Source organism: Capra hircus, chromosome 6 (assembly GCF_001704415.2).
Source record: "Capra hircus breed San Clemente chromosome 6, ASM170441v1, whole genome shotgun sequence".
Taxonomy (NCBI): domain Eukaryota; kingdom Metazoa; phylum Chordata; class Mammalia; order Artiodactyla; family Bovidae; genus Capra; species Capra hircus.
Window position 1 is genome coordinate 7226525 of NC_030813.1, and position 22621 is coordinate 7249145.

Consider the following 22621-nt stretch of genomic DNA (forward strand, 5'->3'; position numbering starts at 1 on the left):
GTGCACCAGCCCCAAGCATCCTGTATCCTGCATCGAACCTGGACTGCCATATATGATATTATCCATGTTTCGATGCCATTCTCCCAAATCATCCCACCCTCTCCCCCTCCCACAGAGTCCAAAAGACTGTTCTATACATCTGTGTCTCTTTTGCTGTCTTGCATACAGGGTTATCGTTACCATCTTTCTAAATTCTAAATATATGCGTTAGTATACTGTATTGGTGTTTTTCTTTCTGGCTTACTTCACTCTGTATAATCAGCTCCAGTTTCATCCACCTCATTAGAACGGATTCAAATGTATTCTTTTTAATGGCTGAGTAATACTCCATTGTGTATATGTACCACAGCTTTCTTATCCAGTCATCTGCTGATGGATATCTAGGTTGCTTCCATGTCCTGGCTATTATCAACAGTGCTGCGATGAACATTGGGGTACACGTGTCTCTTTCAATTCTGGTTTCCTCAGTGTGTATGCCCAGCAGTGGGATTGCTGGGTCATAAGGCAGTTCTATTTCCAGTTTTTTAAGGAATCTCCATACTGTTCTCCATAGTGGCTGTACTAGTTTGCATTCCCACCCACAGTGTAAGAGGGTTCCCTTTTCTCCACACCCTCTCCAGCATTTATTGCTTATAGACTTTTGGATAGCAACCATTCTGACATGAAATGGTACCTCATTGTGGTTTTGATTTGCATTTCTATGATAATGAGTGATGTTGAGCATCTTTTCATGTGTTTGTTAGCCATCTGTATGTCTTCTTTGGAGAAATGTCTGTTTAGTTCTTTGGTCCATTTTTTGATTGGGTCTTTTATTTTTCTGAAATTGAGCTGCATAAGTTGCTTGTATATTTTTGAGATTAGTTTTTTGTCAGTTGCTTCATTTGCTATTATTTTCTCCCATTCCAAAGGCTGTTTCACCTTGCTTATAGTTTCTTTTGTTGTGCAGAAGCTTTTAATTTTAATTGGGTCCCTTTTGTTTATTTTTGCTTTTATTTCGAGTATTCTGGGAGGTGGGTCATAGAGGATCCTGCTATGATTTATGTCGGAGAGTGTTTTGCCTATGTTCTCCTCTAGGAGTTTTATAGTTTCGGTCTTACGTTCAGATCTTTAATCCATTTTGAGTTTATTTTTGTGTATGGTGTTAGAAAGTGTTCTAGTTTCATTCTTTTACAGGTGGTTGACCAGTTTTCCCAGCACCACTTGTTAAAGAGATTGTCTTTACTCCATTGTATATTCTTGCCTCCTTTGTCAAAGATAAGGTGTCCATATGTGTGTGGATTTATCTCTGGGCTTTCTATTTTGTTCCATTGATCTATATTTCTGTCTTTGTGCCAGTACCATACTGTCTTGATGACTGTGGCTTTGTAGTAGAGCCTGAAGTCAGGCAGGTTGATTCCTCCAGTTCCATTCTTCTTTCTCAAGATTGCTTCGGGTATTCGAGTTTTTTTGTATTTCCATACAAATTGTGAAAAATTTGAAAATCTGTGAAAAATACCATTGGTAGCTTGATAGGGATTGCATTGAATCTGTAGATTGCTTTGCGTAGTATACTCATTTTCACTGTATTGATTAAAATTTTTTTGGTTGCACCGAGTCTTTACTGCTGTGCACGGGCTCTCTCTCGTTGCAGTCAGTAGGGGCTACTCTCTAGTTGCAGTGCACAGGCTTCTCATTGAGGTGGCTTTTCTTGCTGTGGAGCACAGGCTCTAGAGCATGCAGGCTTTAGTATTTGTGAAGCTTGGGCCTAACTGTCCCCTAGCATGTGGGATCATTCCAGACCAGGGATTGAACTGGTGTCCCCTGCATTGCAAGGCAAACTCTTAACCACTGGACTACCTGGGAAGCCCTGACCTTGCTTCGCATATTTTCTGTTTTAATCTAACTTGTTTATAGAATTGTTCTATACTGTATATGAAACACTTATTTGGGTAATGAAAAATTGTGATGGAATCAAGTTAAAAATCATCTTGAAACCAAAAATAAAATACAGCAACTACAACAAAATATTTTCACTTTATAGAATAGAATAGAATAATAGTTATTAGTGTTCTAATAACTTTGTTCATAAAACAAATCGGTACCTTGGATAAGGGCCCCTTCTATGCATGATGTCCTAGGCATTCAGTTCAGTTCAGTCGCTCAGTCGTGTTTGACTGTTCGAAACACAATGGACCGTGGCATGCCAGGCCTCTCTGTCCATCACCAACTCCCGGAATTTACTCAAACTCATCTCCATTGAGTCAGTGATGCCGTCGAACCATCTCATCTTGTGTCATCCCCTTCTCCTCTTGCCTTCAGTCTTTCCCAGCATCAGGGTCTTTTCAAATGAGTCAGCACTTCACATCAGGTAGCCAAAGTACTGGACCTTCAGCTTCTACATCAGTCCTTCCAGTGAACACTCAGGACTGATCTCCTTTAGGATGGACTGGTTGGACCTCCTTGCAGTCCAGGGGACTCTCAAGAGTCTTCTCCAACACCACAGTTCTAAAGCATCAATTCTTTGGCACTCAGCTTTCTTTATAGTCCAGCTCTCACATCCATACATGACCAGTGGAAAAACCATAGCCTTGACGAGACGGACCTTTGTTGGCAAAGTAATGTCCCTGGTTTTTAATATGATATCTAGGTTGGTCATAACTTTCCTTCCAAGGAGGAAACGTCTTTTAATTTCATGGCTGCAGTCACCATCTGCAGCATTGGTGATGAGTATATGGTTTCAGTATACAGATGTGTGTATGATCATGTGAACGGAAGCAGCGGGAGAAGCTCCCTTTGCTGGTTATTTTTCCTTGTTTGGGATATTCTTTCTAGGCTGTTAGTTTCACAATGGTGGGTGGGTTTTCTGGAGTCCATGGTTGTTTTAACGTGTGACCACAACCTGTGGCTATCACACCTTTTTGGATTTTCTTGGAGATAGCAGCGTGATCAGATGTCCCAGGTCTTTAGAATGCCAGCACACAGCCGAGGGCAATGGTTTCTGATTGAGTACAAGTATCGGAAGGAATTGACATGCTCCCTCTGCAAAACATAGGAAGATCCAAGCTAGGGTGGTTCCTGTGAACTGACTGGAAGACCCAATGGAAATGGTGCAAGATCTCATACAAGGGCGTGCTTGGAGAGCTGCAGTCCTTTTGTGGGTGCAAGATGCATTGTAAATCTTTTATGTCTTATAAGTTTTTCCTTTTCTTCCTTTGCCTCTCCACCCCTTGGTAATCCTGCTGCTGCTGCTAAGTTGCTTCAGTGGTGTCTGACTCTTTGCGACCCCATAGACGACAGCCCGCCAGGCTCCCCCGTCCCTGGGATTCTCCAGGCAAGAACACTGGAATGGGTCACCATTTCCTTCTCTAATGCATGAAAGTGAAAAGTGAAAGGGAAGTCGCAGAGTCGTGTCCGACTCTTTGCGACCCCATGGACTGCAGCCCACCAGGCTTCTCCGTCCATGGGATTTTCCAGGCAAGAGTACTGGGATGGGGTGCCATTGCCTTCTCCACTTGGTAATCCTACCTTTGGCAAATACATGTTTACACTTTGCTACATCAGGGATGCTCTGAATCGGGCTCAACGGTACACTGCTTTTTGTAGATATTGCTTGTATTCTGCGTTCAACCTAACCGGTAAAATATGTTAACATTTTTCAAGTAGTGAAGTAAGTAAAATTTTGAAAACAATCCTTTTTTTCAGGATCTCTGTCTACTCTTTTTTTTTAAAAAAAGCTCTCCATTCTCTATAATCTATCCACTTGTTTATACTCTGGCTGCAAAGATAAATTTAAGGTTGGTGTAAGCATATATATATCAAAGGTTGAGATAAAATTAGAAGTGGGAATGAAAAAATATGCTTTTATGGTAAATTAAATGAGACTATGAAAACAAATAGCTCAGAGCAGCAAACACTGAGTCTATCTTAAGGCACAGCAGCAGACCTTTAATATTAACACTTTCTTTTAGTTTCGAATTTACATTTAGCATCTGGGCATGTGGCACTTTTCCAACACTTACAAAGTAGAAGATCATATCTGAGTATTGGACATAGGAAATACCGATATAAATGAAAATGTCTGGGAGTTTTATTTATCCATAAGTTAAGTACGAGTCAACTACTTCACTGAAATGTCTTTCAAATGATTGTTTTTTGTGCATGTATTTGTTGGGAAGATGTGAGATGGTGACTAAATTTTGTCTTTGAGCTTCTTAATATTTTCACAAATGCTTATACAACCAGTGTAAAAAGTCCATTTAAAAATAAAGCACAACATTTTAAAAAATGTAAGGTAATTATGCCATAATGTTTCTAGATTGAAGATAATTTTAAATGTCCTCTTAAATTTTTTTGTTTTTCTGTTTTCTCCAAGCTTACCATGGGGGTGGGGAGAGGAGAGGCAGAGAAGGATATAATAATTTAAGAAATTTATGTTGTTTCCATTGGTTTGTTTCTATATTTTCCAAGCTTCTTAAAAGAAAAATAAACATAATAACATGTAAATTTAGGTTTCTTATCATAATTGAGCAATCATTAATTATAAGAAGCTGCTATATAATGTTGAGAACAGTTATGTTTATTAAACCTACCTTTATCCTTTTCCAAATTACAAGTGCTAGTTGAGTTATATAAAAAAACTGTGTTACAAATATCAGAATATGAGTAGATGTACATGTTCACTAATCTAAATCTCTTCTCTGGTGTGATATTTGAATATAAATATGAATGTCCAAATACCGTTTATTGATAGCTGCTTATACTGTGGAAGAATTAGAAGCATATTTCATGTGGATAAATGATGAGTATTTGGCAAAAGATAAAACTAAATTTCCTAATAGGGACCCAGCCTGTTCTGAACCTTTGACCATCTCACATTCTTTATTCCAGAAAAATTAGAGGGCCTGTTTCCCAAACACATACAGCTTTGTGCTTCTGTGCTTTTGCTCATTCGGTTCATTTTGTCTGAACTGCACATCCCCCGTGTCTAACTTATGAAGTCCCATCCATCATCTTGGCCTTCTTAGTTACAGCTTCTTTAGAAGAGATGCCCTAATTTCCCCCAGTGGTGGGCAAGCACCTTTGCACCTGACCCTGCAGGGTCTTCCCAGTGGTCTCCCGTCTGTGCTCATGTTGTCCATATCCCAAGGCAATATACTTCTTAAGGGGAAGCATTTGTGCAGTGCCTGTCTGCCTAATAGCTGTTTAAGAAACAGAATTGAAGGGATGGATATCGATAGTTATTTTTCATTGTTTGAGATATTCTTTCTAGGCTTTTAGTCACTGCTTGCCAATCCAGTCAGTCAACAAATATTTATTAGATGCCTTCTACATAGCTGGGTATCTGAAGTACTTGAGTGAAAGGGAAAGGCGTTCCCTGTGTCCTCAATTCTAGACTAAGAAAAAGAGAGAAAAATTAAAAAACTGATAAAACTAGATAAGGGTATTGTAGACTATAATAGGGAATTTGCATGGGGAAGCCTCTGGTATTCTTCACAGAGAATGAATTGATTCATACACAAATGAATCTTCGGTATTGTTTTTTTGAAGGTACTGGCTGCGATGTCCACCAGCTTCTTATAATGTGATAATGTAAACTTTGACTTGATCTCTACAAGTGTAAAAATATTTCTATTCTGAAAGCAAGTATGTCATAGATATAAGTGCCATTCTTAATAATTACATGTTGGTAATGCTCAAGTTACTGTAGACAAAATAAATGCTGCCCCCCACAATACCATAAAAATCAAATGGATTTTCAATAACTGCAGTTTTTGAGTGTGTCTTTTCTGGTTTCTGAGGTCCTCGGGGAAAAGTGAATTTAGACTGCTTCCTCTTGACAGCTATTTGTATGAGTGTAATTCAAGTTGGAGGATTTTAATCAGTTGAGATTATCATAAAATATATTAGACATGCGTGGATATGTCCATATTGCTGAAGTGGCTTATTAAATATAACTTTATGATTGAGAATGGCAAACAAATAGAGTATACCTGATCTTCTACACTGATCTTCTCAGTGTAAATGTGTAGGTTTAATTTGTTGTTAATTTCATATTGCAGGCCCTGTGTTCCCCATCCTGCGCCTTGTTGGGGGGAGCAGTGTGCGTGAGGGCCGAGTGGAGGTCTACCATGCCGGTCAGTGGGGGACAGTCTGTGACGACCAGTGGGATGATGCGGATGCGGAAGTGGTCTGCAGGCAGCTGGGTCTGAGGTTGGTTGTTCTTGTTTTGTTTTGCTTACATTTCTAAGTTTATTACTTCCATACCCAAAGGTAGGTGTGTTTAAGTTGCACATTTCTTTGAACAAATAGAAAAAGCCATCTTTTTGATCATTGTATTTGGCTGTAGTCTCCTTGAAGAGAATATCTGTATACCTATAGATCTAACCTGTTTGTATCTGAATTCAACTGATTTTGTAGAATCTTAAGCCTTTTACCACTTTTTATCAGGAGCTGACTCCCAGGTAGTAACTAGCACGGTCAACCACAGTTACTTACCAAAGTCATATGATGAAACTAGTTGTGAGGTTTTAACTGAAGTTCAGCTTCTTTCCCCCAGATATTGTCTAAACCTTTGACCATTGCTTCCTTATTTGTTAGGTTGTGCTTAGAACAAAGAGTGTTTATTAATGTTCAAAGGAAATAATTCCTGTGCAGGATATGGCAATGAAGCTTGTGGAATAAAGACAGAAAACCAATATTATATGTTGCTTTAGTTATGGTTACTTTGGAATAAAATGTTATAATTTTGTATCCTCTGATCCTTGTCTTTAGTGATTTTGAACATTGGTATAGCAGGCCTAAACGTTTCTCTCAAATTATACTGGCAGATCTTCTGTAAGTTAATATTTTACTTTAAATTTGAAAAAAAATTATTTAGCCATGTTGTGGCAGGTAGTGGTGGGTTGATGTGGAGACTTCTCAAAATGAAAACTTCTCAGTTCTTGTTTCACTTTGTCCAATTAAGCATAGTCTTTGATGCTGGAGCATGAGTTTTGAACCTTGAACCGCAATTTTTTTGCAATTGTTTTTGCAACTGACTCCCCTCCCCCACTTTTTCAAAACTGTAGGTTAATATTAAAGTATTTTAAAACAAAATAATGTTTTTTCAACATTTTACCTCTAAATACTTGTGTGCCCCATTTAAAAATAAGAACATTGTCCTACATAGCCAAATTATCATCACAACTAATGTAAGAGGTAATCATTCTTACATTGTCTGATATCCTGTCATATTCAAATTTCCATAGGTGTTCCCACCATGTCCTTGGCAGATGGTTTCTCTGTAGCAGAACTTAGCCCAGGGCCTTGTGGTGCATCTGAATGTTATATCCCCAGTCTTTTAATCCAGAACATTCTCTTGTTTGTCCTAACACTGACTTGTTGCAGAGACCAAAGAGAACACCAGTTGTTTTGTAGAATATCCTACCTTCTGGATTGGTCTCATTTCTTCCTCCTGGTGTCAGTTAGCTTACTCCTCTGGTTCTTGTAACTTCTGAAATGGGAGGCGAGATCCAAAAGTTTGGTTAGATAAACATCACTCAAGTATTTGCTTCCCAGGTGGCGCTACTGGTAAAGAACCCACTTGCTAATGCAGGATACTCAAGAGACGTGGGTTCGATTCCTGGGTTGGGAAGATACCCTGGAGGAGGACGTGGTTACCCACTCCAGTATTCTTCCCTGGAGAATTCCATGGACAGTGGAGCCTGGCAGGCTATAGTCCATAGGGTCGCAAAGAGTTGAATACCACTGAGCAACTAACAGTTTCACTTTCATAGTTGTAAAAGTGATTCTAAAAATTCATGTTGTAATGTAGAGTTCTTTCTTGAGAGCCAAGATTTTTTTTTTTTCCACTTAGATAAACAGTTCTTAAACAAAGACTGTGTTGACAAACAGTAGTCTACTACCTGGAAAGAATGTAGAGATAGAATCACAAGGAAGACTCTATTAATGTTGAACATCTGTGTGGGTTGAGTAAAGTGTTTACATCTTTCTTAAGCATTTGCTCATTGCTATCTTTTGAATGAGGGAGATTTGTGTTTAGAGAAATGGTGAAAAGGAAAACTATCTTCAAATATTCAAGACAGCAACAATCTTCCACAAGCCTGTGTAATAACCAACAATCTACCTTGGTGGAGTTTTTTTTTATTATAAGTACTATAGGCTCTGAGCTGATGCTGTTCGTTTGCTTTGTTTTTCTTTCCTTTGATTTTATACTTCTCTCATAAGCTTGCAGCATAGCAGTATTCTGCAACTGCTCTTCCTCTGGAATTTGTTTTGCTCACTTAAAGGCACAGTACTTTCAGATGAAATAATTTTTAATGTTACATGTTTCATCTCAGTGGTACTTGCTTTGTTGAATTCCCAAAGGGAAACTATATTATGCCTCCCTGGAGTACTGGTTACAGTTTCTTTGTGAGATGCTGTCTTTGTTGACCCTCATCTTTTAATGGTGGCTGTAGATTTTGGTAGCTGGCAAGCTTCCTAAAACACAAAAGGAATAACTGTACTTAAGATATTTAAATTTGATTAACCCAGAACTTAGAGAAACATGAGGATCAGGAAAGGAAGCAGCCAAGTGTTAGAAAATTGAACTTGAGAATGCATACATATGCAGTGAAGTTTCAGGTAGAGACATTTTAATTGGGGTTCTTTTTGTGCACTTAACATTGAAGCATTTCCTATGTCTTTCAGAACTCTTAAAAGTGTAGCTGCTCATGGAACTGTGACATCATATTTTATTCTGTGGATATGCCATAATATACATAAGAATTTAAATTTTTGAACAATAGGGTTTTTTTGGCTATAAAATTATCTTACAGAACCATATTATTCAGTGGTCAAAATAAAAATTCTTCTCATACTCTTTTAAAATATTTATTTGTTCTCATTTTATTGCTTATTAATTTAAAAAATATTTTACAAACATTATTCAGTTCAGTTCAGTTCAGTCGCTCAGTCGTGTCCAACTCTTTGCGACCCCATGAATAGCAGCATGCCAGGCCTCCCTGTCCATCACCATCTCCCGGAGTTCACTCAGACTCACGTCCATCGAGTCCGTGATGCCATCTAGCCATCTCATCCTTGGTCGTCCCCTTCTCCTCCTGCCCCCAATCCCTCCCAGCATCACAGTCTTTTCCAGTGAGTCAACTCTTCGCATGAGGTAGCCAAAGTACTGGAGATTCAGCTTTAGCATCATTCCTTCCAAAGAAATCCCAGGGTTGATCTCCTTCAGGATGGACTGGTTGGATCTCCTTGCAGTCCAAGGGACTCTCAAGAGTCTTCCCCAACACCATAGTTCAAAAGCATCAATTCTTCAGCGCTCAGCCTTCTTCACAGTCCAACTCTCACACGATACATGACCACTAGAAAAACCATAGCCTTGACTAGACGGACCTTAGTCGGCAAAGTAATGTCTCTGTTTTTGAATATGCTATCTAGGTTGGTCATAACTTTCCTTCCAAGGAGTAAGCGTCTGTTAATTTCATGGCTGCAATCACCATATGCAGTGATTTTGGAGCCCCCAAAATAAAGTCTGACACTGTTTCTACTGTTTCCCCATCTATTTCCCATGAAGTGATGGGACCAGATGCCATGATCTTTGTTTTCTGAATGTTGAGCTTTAAGCCAACTTTTTCACTCTCCTCTTTCACTTTCATCAAGAGGCTTTTTAGCTCCTCTTCACTTTCTGCCATAAGGGTGGTGTCATCTGCATATCTGAGGTTATTGATATTTCTCCCGGCAATCTTGATTCCAGCTTGTATTTCTTCCAGTCCAGTGTTTCTCATGATGTACTCTGCATATAAGTTAAATAAGCAAGGTGACAACATGCAGCCTTAACGTAACATTATTGGTGTGTCAACTTATTGAGCAGAAAAGAGGCCTTATTTAACAGATGAGAAAGTTAGGCTCTCTGAGATTACTCAAAGTCCCCAAGTTATACTGTAAGGGCCAGAATCTTGAGATTTATGGCTCCCAAAGTAGGATTTTTCCTTTCATGTTACCCTGTTTGCAAAATAGGCAGGTATTAATAAGAATAAATATGAATTCAGGCTGAAAGAAATAGGGAAGTCAAGAGAGAAAAGTTTATTGTAGAAGGAAATTGATGATGAGCATGTTTTAGACAGACTATATATTAATGTGCCATAGACACCTCACTGAAAATGCCCCACGAGACTGAAAGAAAGGAAAGTGTTTCAGAGTCTGCTCTAAAGCCAGACACATTTTACCATCTGCTGCTGCTGCTGCTAAGTTGCTTCAGTCGTGTCCGACTCTGTGCGACCCCATAGACGGCAGCCCACCAGGCTCCCCCATCCCTAAGATTCCCCAGGCAAGAACACTTGAGTGGGTTGCCATTTCCAATGCTGGGCAAATTGTTTAACTTCTGTACCTCAGTTTCCTTATCTGTAAACAGTGGATAATAACATCATGGGGTTGTAGGGAGGATTGAAAGAGTTAATACATTTGAAGCTCTTAGACCAGCATCTGGCATACAGTAATCATTTAGTATACTTCAAAATGTCATTTTTGGAGATAGAGGGGATTGTTTTCCAGAAAGAAATATGGACTATTGACCAGTAAAAATGAGTTTTTCATCCAAATGTTATGTGTCACAAAATGATATTTGCGGTCAAAGAACCAATCTTTTATAACCTAACAAGTAATTCTTTTTATACAATAGAATTGCCTGACTCAATTCTTTGTCTATTCAAGCTATATTCAGTTCAATTGCTCAGTCGTGTCTGACTCTTTGCGACCCCATGAATCGTAGCACGCCAGGCCTCCCTGTCCATCACCATCTCCTGGAATTCACTCAGACCCACGTCCATCGAGTCAGTGATGCCATCCAGCCATCTCATCCTCTGTCGTCCCCTTCTCCTCCTGCCTCCAATCCCTCCCAGCATCAGAGTCTTTTCCAATGAGTCAACTCTTCGCATGAGGTGGCCAAAGTACTGGAGTTTCAGTTTTAGCATCATTCCTGCCAAAGAAATCCCAGGGTTGATCTCTAGTAGCTAAATCCAGGGATTGAGTTAGTCAGGTGGTACTTTTTATTTGCTATTTTTCTATGGAAAACAGACAAATTTTATATGAATGCAATCAGATTAGCTAAATAGGTTTAGGAATGTTTGGATACGGATCAGACATAGGATCAATTCAGTGTTTATTGGGGATTGCTGCTATGTAGGTCAAACAACTTTGCATAAAATAACCTAATAAATTGATGTATTATATCAGAGAGCCCCTATTCCACAAATTTTTCTGTGGTCAGGTGGTAAGAAAGTAGTAAAACTGGGACTCTTACTACAAATGGACTGCCAGGGCTGGTGTGGACATACTTTTCATAATGGAAGGGAAGGGGACACACAATTTTATCAAATTTACATAGCACTTATTCAGTTCAGTTCAGTTCAGTCGCTCAGTCGTGTCTAACTCTTTGCGACCCCATGAATCGCAGCACGCCAGGCCTCCCTGTCCATCACCAACTCCAGGAGTTCACTCGGACTCACGTCCATCGAGTCAGTGATGCCATCTCATCCTCTGTCGTCCCCTTCTCCTCCTGCCCCCAATCCCTTCCAGCATCAGAGTCTTTTCCAATGAGTCAACTCTTCGCATGAGGTGGCCAAAGTACTGGAGTTTCAGCTTTAGCATCATTCCTTCCAAAGAAATCCCAGGGTTGATCTCCTCAAGAATGGACTGGTTGGATCTCCTTGCAGTCCAAGGGACTCTCAAGAGTCTTCTCCAACACCACAGTTCAAAAGCATCAATTCTTCAGCACTCAGCCTTCTTCACAGTCCAACTCTCACATCCATAGATGACTACTGGAAAAACCATAGCCTTGACTAGACGGACCTTAGTCGGCAAAGTAATGTCTCTGTTTTTGAATATGCTATCTAGGTTGGTCATAACTTTTCTTCCAAGGAGCAAGCATCTTTTAATTTCATGGCTGCAATCACCATCTGCAGTGATTTTGGAGCCCCCAAAATAAAGTCTTACACCGTGTCCACTGTTTCCCCATCTATTTCCCATGAAATGATGGGACCGGATGCCATGATTTTCGTTTTCTGAATGTTGAGTTTTAAGCCAACTTTTTCACTCTCCTCTTTCACTTTCATCAAGAGGCTTTTTAGCTCCTCTTCACTTTCTGCCAGAGGGTGGTGTTATCTGCATATCTGAGGTTATTAATATTTCTCCCGGCAGTCTTGATTCCAGCTTGTGTTTCTTCCAGTCCAGTGTTTCTCATGGTGTACTCTGCATATAAGTTAAATAAGCAGGATGACGATATACAGCCTTGACGTCCTCCTTAGCCTTTAACAAACCATGAGTTTTACGTTGCTCTCCCTGATATTAGACAATCTCTTGAAGGGCAGAGTTATCCATTTCTTTGGTATTCCCCTGAAAGCCAGTACATTCCAGGGCACCAGGAAATAGGCTGAAGGACTGTGTGTATTTATAAATATCATCTTAATTTTTAATAAACTCAGAAATTAGCTGGGAAACCTAGTTTGTTTTACATCATGGTTTCCTAGTTAGTGTTTTTTTGTTTTGTTTTGGTTCTTGAATTTATTGCATTAATTTTTCTGATTAGTTTAATTAAAGATTTTTGTGATCATTAAAATAATGGTTGTAAACAATGGAAAATATGGAGATACATAAGGAAGAAAATAAAACACTCAAATGATGTTTTAAGGCTGCATTGTAACATAGATAATTTTCTCCAGAGTCACTGTCCCGGGCTCCTGATCTCCCATCTATTGTCCTCCCTTAAGGAAGGAACACAGTTTAGAGGCTATTAACTGGGCCTTTTGCTTTTTCATAGAACCTCTACCACATCTTTGACATATTTGAAATGCAGTGTATTTCATTTACTCTGTCCAGTTTGCCTCACGTCACTCTCAAGTAATGAGTATTTTACCTTTGTTATTTTTTTCTTGGGAATAGAAAGCCTTTAGTTTTTAATCTTTTAGCCTAGATTTTTAGTGCAAAGGATTTTAAGGACATGTAAAAATGCATTCTTACTGTTTTAATTTCATTATTATAAGTTGAGCATCTTAGCATATGCTCAGTGGCCATGGGTATTTCTTCTTCTGTAAATAGCTTGTTTCTCTCCATTACCCTATTTTTGATGTTGGTCATTTTGTCTTTTATTATGATAATAATAAATTATGATTATTTACTTCTAAGAATTTTTTTCTTTGATTACTGTTATATTTTACAAATATATCTTTCACCTACTTTGCCTTTTGATCTAATTGTGGTGTATTTTGCTATATAATAGTTCAAATTTATGTGTTTGGTTTATTTATTACATAGTTCAAATTTATAAGTTTAACTTTTTTTTCGTCTTTGTTTTCTGATTTCTCAGTTTTTTATTTTGCTCAGGAAATTCCCTTATTACCAGGGTTACAAGAACTATGTTCTTATTATTTCACTGCATTGTATTAACTTTTTAGTCATCTTGTCTTCCTCTTTCTCTCCTTCCTCCCTTTTTTTCCCTTCTTTCTATTTAGATTTTTAAACCATCTGGAGTTTATTTTTTGTTTCCGAGTTTGGGATCAAATTTTGTTTTCTCTCATATTGGTCCCTGGTTTTATGTTAGCACCTAATCTTGCCTCAAGGAATTATACTCACTGAAATTGTCTTTAACAGATCTGCTTCTTTTCTAGCAGTTGTCACGGGGCAGAGATCCAAGGAGACGGTTACTCTGCCCTTCTCCAAAGCTCTCCTCTCCGGCTTCCCCATGACCTGCATTAGTCATCCTGTCTCGTCTGCTTCCCTTCTCCAGCCTTCAGTGTTCTCTAAATCAGTTTCCATATTTGCTTTCATTAGTCTCTTTCCTCTAGAGCAAGGGTCAACAAACATTTTCCGTAAAGGGACACATAGTGAGTACTTTAGACTTTCCAATTACTCCACTGAGCTTTTGTGTAGTGCAAAAGCAGCCACAGACAGTAATTTGGGAATGAGTGTGGCTTTGTTCCGATAAAACCTTATTTCTGGATAGTAAAATTTGAATTACATATATCAAAATTGCATTCCTGTTTTGGTTTTAAATTCTCAAGATAGTTATAATGTAAGGAGAAAAAGGCAACTTAAATAATGGGGAATAGATGCAGTATCTTGGAACGCAAACTAAAAGTATAAATACTCTAGTCTAAGAATTAAATGGCTGAAAAGGGCTGAAGATGCAATTTCTGAAGTCATTTATCATTTTGACAGGCAAACATGATCTTCTTCATTGAAATCTGGGGTTCTAGAGAATATGATATCACTTTGAATTGTGAGAGAAGTAAATTTAGTCAAATAAATTTGAGTGAAGAGATGTTTGCCCATGAGCAACAGAGAACTGAAAATAACCGTGGCTTAAACAAGACATGAGAAATGTCAGGCTGGATGAGTTACAAGCTGGAATCAAAATAGGCAGGAGAAACATCAACAACCTCAGATATGCGGATGATACCACTCTAATGGCAAAAAGCAAAGAGTAACTAAAGAGCCTCTTGATGAAGGCAAAGGAGGAGAGTGAAAGAGCTGGCTTAAAACTAAATATTAAAAAAGCTAAGATCATGGCATCCAGCCCCATTCCTTCATGGCAAATAGAGGGGGAAATACTGGAAATAGTGACAGGTTTCCTCTTCTTGGCCTCCAAAATCACTGTGGACAGTGACTGCAGCCATGAAATCAGTAGATGTTTGCTACTTGGCAGGAAAGCTGTGACAAACCTAGGCAGTGTGTTGAAAAGCAGAGACATTACTCTGCCGACAAAGGTCCATGTAGTCAAGGAGATGGTCTTCTCAGTGGTCATGTCCTGTTGTGAGAACTTGACCATAAAGAAGGCGGAGCGCCAAAGAATTGATGCTTTCAAATTGTGGTCCTGGAGAAAACTCCTGAAAGTCCCTTGGACAGCAAGGTCAAACCAGTCAATCTTAAGGGAAGTCAACCCTGAATACTTGTTGGAAGGACTGATGCTGAAGCTGAAACTCCAGTATTTTGGTCATCTGATGTGAACAGCTGACTCATTGGAAAAATCCCTGATGGTGGTAAAGATTGAGGGCAGAAGAAGAGGGCATCAGAGGATGAGATGGCTGGCTGGCATCATTGATGCAATGAAGATGAACTTGGGCAAACTTTGGGCGATGGTGATGGACAGGGAGGCCTGGTGTGCTGCAGTCCATGGGGTCGCAAAGGGTCAGACATGACTGGGTGACTTACAACAACAACAAAGACAAGAGTCTATTTTTCTCTCCGGAGACCAGAGATGACAAGGTTGGTACAGTGGTTTCACAGTCATCAGGGCCCCAGATTCTGGCTGTAGCTCTTTCATTCTTATTTGGTACTTTATGGACCAAGATAGCTACAATGGAGTGAATTGATAAGGAAAATTACAAATTAATCATAAGTTTACCTTTGCCAGAGGCAAAAGAAGAAACGGGTCAGACTAACCTTTCATCTGACTTATGTTCTTATGTTTGTTCAGTGGCATTGCCAAAGCATGGAATCAGGCGTATTTTGGGGAAGGGTCTGGCCCGGTAATGTTGGATGAGGTACGCTGCACCGGGAATGAGCTTTCCATTGAGCAGTGTCCAAAGAGTTCCTGGGGAGAGCATAACTGTGACCATAAAGAAGATGCTGGAGTGTCCTGTACCCCTCTAACAGGTAGGAACTTCACCCTGTCAACCTAGCCACTCTTGCCTTTGCCCTTATTTGGGCTTAACTTCCCTCCTCAATTTAGCTAATATTACTGAATGAACTTACAAATAAATCCCCCAAATAAGACATAAAAAGAATATATACTGTATATTAAAATGCTATCTCTTTATTTATAGATATTTCTGAGTTTTTCAGTTGAAAGCTACACAATCCTATAAAGTAGTTAAGAACATATGATCTTGTTGCAATATATAGTACCCAGTAGTCAGAATCAGTGTGCAATGATAAATTTAGGATGTTAGGTATTATATATTTAGTCCATTCATTTATTAGCCTGTCTTGACTCTCAGAATGTGTTTATAGCTGGTAAACTATTTTGATGGGATTTTGATTAAAGCACGCTATTAAAGAACCAGGTTAACCTTTGCTGTGTTGAATGTTCAGACTGTTCCAAATCACAACGTGCTTGTCAAGCTATGTCTTGTGTTGCAAGAAGGACATGTCTGAGTGCAAATGAGTGTATGTGTATGTACTTAAATGTTTGGGGGGAAGAAGAGAGAAATGGACGGGCAAGAGAAGTTGGGTCATCACAAATCTGTTGTTTCTACAGCAAAAAGAGCTTGAAGAAAAAAATTAGGGCTTTAATATTTCTTTAAAAAAGTCAAATGAAATACTTCTGAGAGACTGAAATGCTGAAGGTCTACTTTTTTAGTTACATAGTTCTGTACACACTGTTGTTTTATTAGAATAACACATTTATACACAAAATAAATAGAAAATTTATACCAGATTGTAAGCCAGAGCACTTCATCTTCTCGAGCCTCCATTTCCTCCTCTTTCAAATGAGGATAGTCTTGTAGTGTTGCTGGGGTGGTCAAATGAGGTAACAGGTGTAACAATGCTTTGCAAACAGTGAAATTTTACATTAATAATGATTCTATTGCTAGGAGACCTTAATTGACTTTGAATGATCCCAGAGATTCATGAAAAGGATGACTTTCCCCCAAGATTATTTATGTATTTCATTTGGGAGGAGGGACAGTGGATTATTTTGGATGGAAATGGCCTTTTATGCTTTTTGAGGAATGAATTTATTATATTGTATATATGCTTAGAAGCTCTTTACAGGATTTTCTGGGAATTAAGTATTCATTTAATTTCAGAAGATTCAATTTAGATTTGTATTATTGATAAAAGAACAAAGGCAAAACATGCACCCCAGTTTTTATTCCGTTCTCCAGGGGATCTTCCTGACCCAGGAATCGAACCTGGGTCTCCTGCATTGCAGGTGGATTCTTTACCATCTGAGCCACCAGGGAATCCTTTATGAACGCCTAAGGAATAATAATAAATACTTTGACATGATTGGTCACTCTTTAACCAGAATAGCTTATTCTGTCTTCATATTTCAGTATTTTTTAATTCACAGTTAAATTTTTCAGCTATTTCCAAGTTACTGTGTTTTTATACTTTTTAAATTTAAATGACAAATATTGCTCATACTTAAGGAGATTAAAGCTGTAAGAAATTTCCCAAGTATTATTTAATCTGGAGAAATCTAAATAATTACTTTGGAATTATATCAGGGTATATTTTTCGACTTAGACACAGGAGTACAAATAAAAGGGAAAGTATTTTGTTAGGACAGATATTTGTTATGACTTTGTTCAAAAACAGTCCCATTAATGACCTCAGATCACTGAGCACAGTTCTCTTTGTCTGCTTAATCGCTTCAGCTGTGAACAACTCTTTGCAACCCTATGGACCGTAATCCACCGGGCTCCTCTGTCCATGGGATTCTCCAGGCAAGAGTCCTGGAGAGGGGTGCTGTTTCCTTCTCCAGGGGATCTTCCCGACCCAGGGATTGAACCCAGATCTCCAGCATTGGAGGCAGACTCTTTACTGTCCGAGCTACCAAGGACAGTTCTAGTAGGAGTTTAAAAAAAGGCCCAGAGGGAGATCTGGGTAGGATGATATTTCTCATGCAATTAAAATGTTGCTCTGCCTTTTCTGGTCATTATTTGCTCGGTCTCCGTGTCTCCTTCTTGTCGCAGATGGCGTCATCAGACTTGCAGGTGGTGAAGGCGGCCACGAGGGTCGCCTGGAGGTGTATCACAGGGGACAGTGGGGAACTGTCTGTAATGACGGCTGGACTGATCTTAACACCTATGTGGTTTGCCGGCAGCTGGGATTTAAGTAAGATCTATTGATACAAGATAGCTAAATGCCAAGCTATATTTTTGAAAGTCTTGTTTTTTACCCTTACTTGTAATGTCTCTAATACTAACAATATATATTCTCAATCATTATCTACCTGTCTATTCTACCTACCTTCCTACCTCTTTTATCTGCCTATCTGTATGTGGAAGTTCAGCAATTAAAAAACAATAACATTCTCTTTGATGATAAATAACCATATCTTGCTGTTTATCTCATTTGCCTTTCCTGCCACCACCCCTCTTCTTGAATAACTGGTTGGAGCCATGGATGATTTATTTATTTTTTTTCCCATGGATGATTTTTAAGTCCCGTTCTGTCTATTTAAGTAAGACTGTATGCCGTGAAAGATCAGTTTTATTCTGATGCATTGCTGCTATTGGATGTTGTTAGTAATAACATCACTGTGTTTAAAATTGCAGAGAAGTTCAATGTCAAATTCTTTGGTATTACATTATTTCCTTTCTCATAATGTGATGATAATTATCACTTTTATTTGAGAAAAACAGCTTTCTTGTCAAGAGATGACCTTTTGAACTCACCCTTGACCTCATTCTCCTAAAAACTGAGTATCACACTTTGAGCAATATATTTCATGTCACACACATAATGCATTCCAGAGTAAAGACCTAAGTTGCTTGAAGTAATTGCAAATGATGCCTTTGAGCTAATATCTGAATGAAGCCTATGAATGCCCATTCTTTCTTATTTTCCCTGTTTTTATGTCATACTTGAAGTAATTGTCTGATGTTTAAAAGAAATAAGCAAAATTATATTATTTCAGCTTTAGATAGAATTAATTGCAAATATTTATTAAAACTTAAAAATATGCTTTCATTCAAGCTAAACATTCAAGCTGTGTTTAAGCATATATTTTTAAAGTTGTAAAAGTAATATAAAATTTTAGAGATTTGGAAAAAAGAGAAAATAAAAAACTACCCCCAGTTTTTCCATTATTAAAACTTGCGTATAACTTTGTAACAGCTCTAGTAGTAGATATATAATTTTACTATTCACTTTTTTCCTTTATATTACTATAGTCATAATTTTTGATAACATAACTGATGATGTTCATATTATAATTTACTTAATATTTAAATTAGTTTAAATTTTCTTGTTGTAAATAATGACATCACAAAGGTATAGATGTATGAGATTGACAAATATTTTGAATTTTCATGGGCAGTGCAGTTAATTATAATTATGAAGTCAAGGGCTATGACATGCTAGCCAAATAAATATTGATATTTAATTAATAAGAATTACTTTAAAATGCCATTTCATCTGAGTAAATCTCTGTTAGTCTGAGAACTGTATCCCATTTTCACAAGTTTAGAAAAATTCAGAAATATTGTTGTTTACTGTTTTCATATTTTTCCTTATTAGTGAAAACAATTGAATAAATGCTGATTTTTTTCTCTATTTTTTATTTATTTTGTTTCACAGATACATTCAGTTTTTCTTGCATATACAGAGTATCAGAACTTAATGGTTCTGAAAGTGTTCTCAATATTTGTTAAAATTCTAAATGATTGCGTTAGAAGGTAGAATAGGCGCCTGCTACATTTACATTTTAGTTTACAGAGGAATTTTTGAAAGAGAATGCTCTTTTGGAATAAAAAAGAGGGTGAACTCTGGGTTTCTTCATACAAACAAAATCCCAAAGTAAAATGGCCACTTGCTGTCTCTTACATAATTGACATTAAACGGATGTAATCAGATTGCTGCATTTTGTGGAAACCTGGTGTAAATTGAAAGTGATAGCAGTATGGAATTTAGGATAATTACTTTTCTAGCTAAGAATCGATTAGTCAGCAAAATAGAAGTCTTAGCATGACATTGAAAGTTGCATTGTTTTAATTTATTGAAATGTTCATCATGTTAAATAAATTTAATAAATAAGTGCGTGGGAAAAAGTTAGGAAACTTCATCTTTCAGACTGAAAGATCTCTTCATATATATTCTTAGTACAGAAATAATAAAATGGAATGAAAGTGACTAACATAAAATTTATGAGTTAGAGTTTAATTATTTATATAGACCAATTGAAAGACACTTCAGATATCTTTTAGCTCAGGGATTTCTGGAGGTTTGTTTGGATTTTACAGAACAAAAGAACCAAACTGGGGAGAAGATAAATGAAGGTAGAGATTGACTTATTTGCTAATTTTTAATTTTGTGGATCTTTCCTATTTCTACAATGTGTGTATATATTATACATACATATATTATAATGCACTGGGGGTTTTTCAGTAGGGCAGTGTGACAAATAAAGTCAATTGAAACACAAATATGATTCATGAAAGTTTAAAAAATCAGATTTATGTAACCTTATAAAAAGCACTGTTGTTACTCTGATTTTGATTGGTTAAAATCCAAGTTTCATCATGGATTGGAATGATTCTTGAGAAATCACTGAACCAATACATACATTTTGTTTTTATTTTTTGTTTATTTGTTTCCTTTGACTGCATCATGCAGCTTTCAGTATTTTAGTTCCACTACCAGGAATTGAACCTGCAACCCTTGGCAGTGAAAGTGTGGAGTCCTAACCGCTGAACCACCAGGAAATTCCTCACATGGTTTATTTTGGAAGACAGGATAGGAAAGGGGCTCAGAGAGCTAATGAAATCAAATGCACTCAGAAGGCTTTCAGAGGCTGATACAAGAGTTCTCACTTTCTGGTGCACTGTGTTATTTCCACGGTCAGGAATTTAACATTTATCTGTTTGCATTCTCTCTGGATGGTGGGTTAAATTGTAGACAAAACACAAGAATGGTTGGGGGAATAGGATTAATTATCTGCTTGTTACCCGTTCAATCAATCAAACATTGTTGCTGCTGCTGCTAAGTCGCTTCAGTCGTGTCCGACTGTGCGACCCTATAGACGGCAGCCCACCAGGCTCCCCAATCCCTGGATCATCAAAATATGTGATGTAGTGAACACTGCTGTTAGAACTGAGTTCTCAGGATAGGAGAAAGAACAAATACTTACCCTCTGAAGTCATGACACTTAATGAGGTTGCTTGTTTTATGGTTTGTGGTTCCTTGAAACAAGAGACAGCAGTTGTGTGCATGTTTGTTTTATTGCCACAGATATGGCAAACAAGCCTCTGCAAACCACTTTGAAGAGAGCATGGGACCCAGATGGCTGGAAGGCGTCAGTTGCTCAGGAAAGGAAGCCAGTTTCCTTCAGTGTTCACGGGGACCCTGGGGAAGGCATGCCTGCAGCCATCAGGAAGATGTTGGCATCTCCTGCTACCCCGGCGGGAACGGATTCAGAGTCTCCCTGGGTGAGGTCCTGCCGCAGCTCTTGACTGTTCATATTCCAGTAGCCACTGCACGTCTAGCCACTGGTCTCTGGCTTTTCAAAAAGTCTATTTTCCCAGATGCTCTAATTTTTAGTAATTTTATTTCAGAGAAAAATAGTCTTTTGCGTCAATGTTACAAAATTTTACTCCTAATTTTCTCTACCCATGAGCCTACGTTTCTCATGTATCTGAAAGATAGAAGAAAGAAACTGCAGTGTCCATTCCCCAACTGATTGTTACCTATTCTGCCTCTCACTTACCTTGAATTCTAATGAACTATTTGAGAAAGGATTGAAAATAAATCAGAACAAAACAGGAGGTCTCTTTCCCACCCTCCATGATTCATTTGTCTTTAGTCCTGAGGCCTTGTCAATCATTGCTTGCCAGCCAGCTGTTGCTGTGTCCTAACATAGATCTTTCAAGTTTCTCACTGGAACCCAAGATGGATTCATTGGAGTAAACAGCCCACCTATCTTTCTAAGATATCCTGTTACTAAAAACCCATCAGCATCACTTATTATCCCCTCATTCCAAATTTCTTCAGACTCATAGTCAGATAAAAGGTACTTAGCTCATCTAACAGTCTGAAATATTCGTGTGTAGTATTAATCACTCAGTGTCCAACTTGTTTGACCCCATGGACTGTAGACTGTCAGGCTTCTCTGTCCCAGGCAAGAATACTGGAGTGGGTTGCCATTTCCTTTTCCAGGGGATCTTCCTGACCCAAGGGTCCGACCTGGGTCTCCTGCATTGCAGGCAGATTCTTTACCATTTGAGGTACAGAGAAGACCTTAAATATTCTTAGATGAAGGTCCTTTTGTGAGCGGAGAGCAACTACTATATATCCTTGACAGACTTAACATCTGATGAGGAGGCCAGAATAAATATGAATGAAAAGTATAGAGGGAGATATTCAGAAGACTTGCCAGGACTCTACCATAGCTCTGTTTGTATCTATACATGCATTTTTGGGTACATAAATGTTGAAATAACCATTGGTGGTCCTTAAGTCTCACCTCAGGCTTGAGTCAGCCCCTTTTATATCCTCCTGTTTTGAGACTGTGAAGCTGGAATCTTCATATTATAAAATAATGGGATGTATTGAATCCCACAGTATTAACTATTCCCTGGTGGCACAGTGGTAAAGAATCTGCCTGCTAATGCAGGAGATGTGGGCTTGATCCCTGGGTTGGGAAGGAAATGGAGAAGGAAATGGCAACCCACTCCAGTAATCTTGCCTGGAAAATTCCACAGATAGAGGAGCCTGGCAGACTGCAGTCCACGGGGTCACAAAGAGTGGGACACGACTGAGCATGCAGTTAAGCACAAATACTTTAATTTGTCAAAGTGTATGTTGATTCCCCATTGTACTCTGACCTGTGAGATCATAGTGACGTACTCCACTAATCTAGCACTAATGATACCAGATAGAAATATAGCATTTTACCCTGTCCCTCATAGGTCATATTTTA

At 38.4% G+C, this 22621-nt stretch overlaps 1 protein-coding gene across 2 annotated transcripts in view; it reads left to right on the forward strand.

Annotated features, from left to right (window-relative positions):
- The window catches only part of PRSS12 (protease, serine 12), an 87373-nt gene that overhangs the window by 20965 nt on the left and 43787 nt on the right, over positions 1–22621 (forward strand). For both annotated transcript variants that reach the window (XM_018049183.1, XM_018049182.1), the window contains exons 2-5: positions 6039–6189; positions 15449–15627; positions 17676–17817; positions 20935–21131. In XM_018049183.1, coding sequence (XP_017904672.1) covers positions 6039–6189; positions 15449–15627; positions 17676–17817; positions 20935–21131 — 669 coding nt within the window. The remainder of the gene's footprint in view (positions 1–6038; positions 6190–15448; positions 15628–17675; positions 17818–20934; positions 21132–22621) is intronic.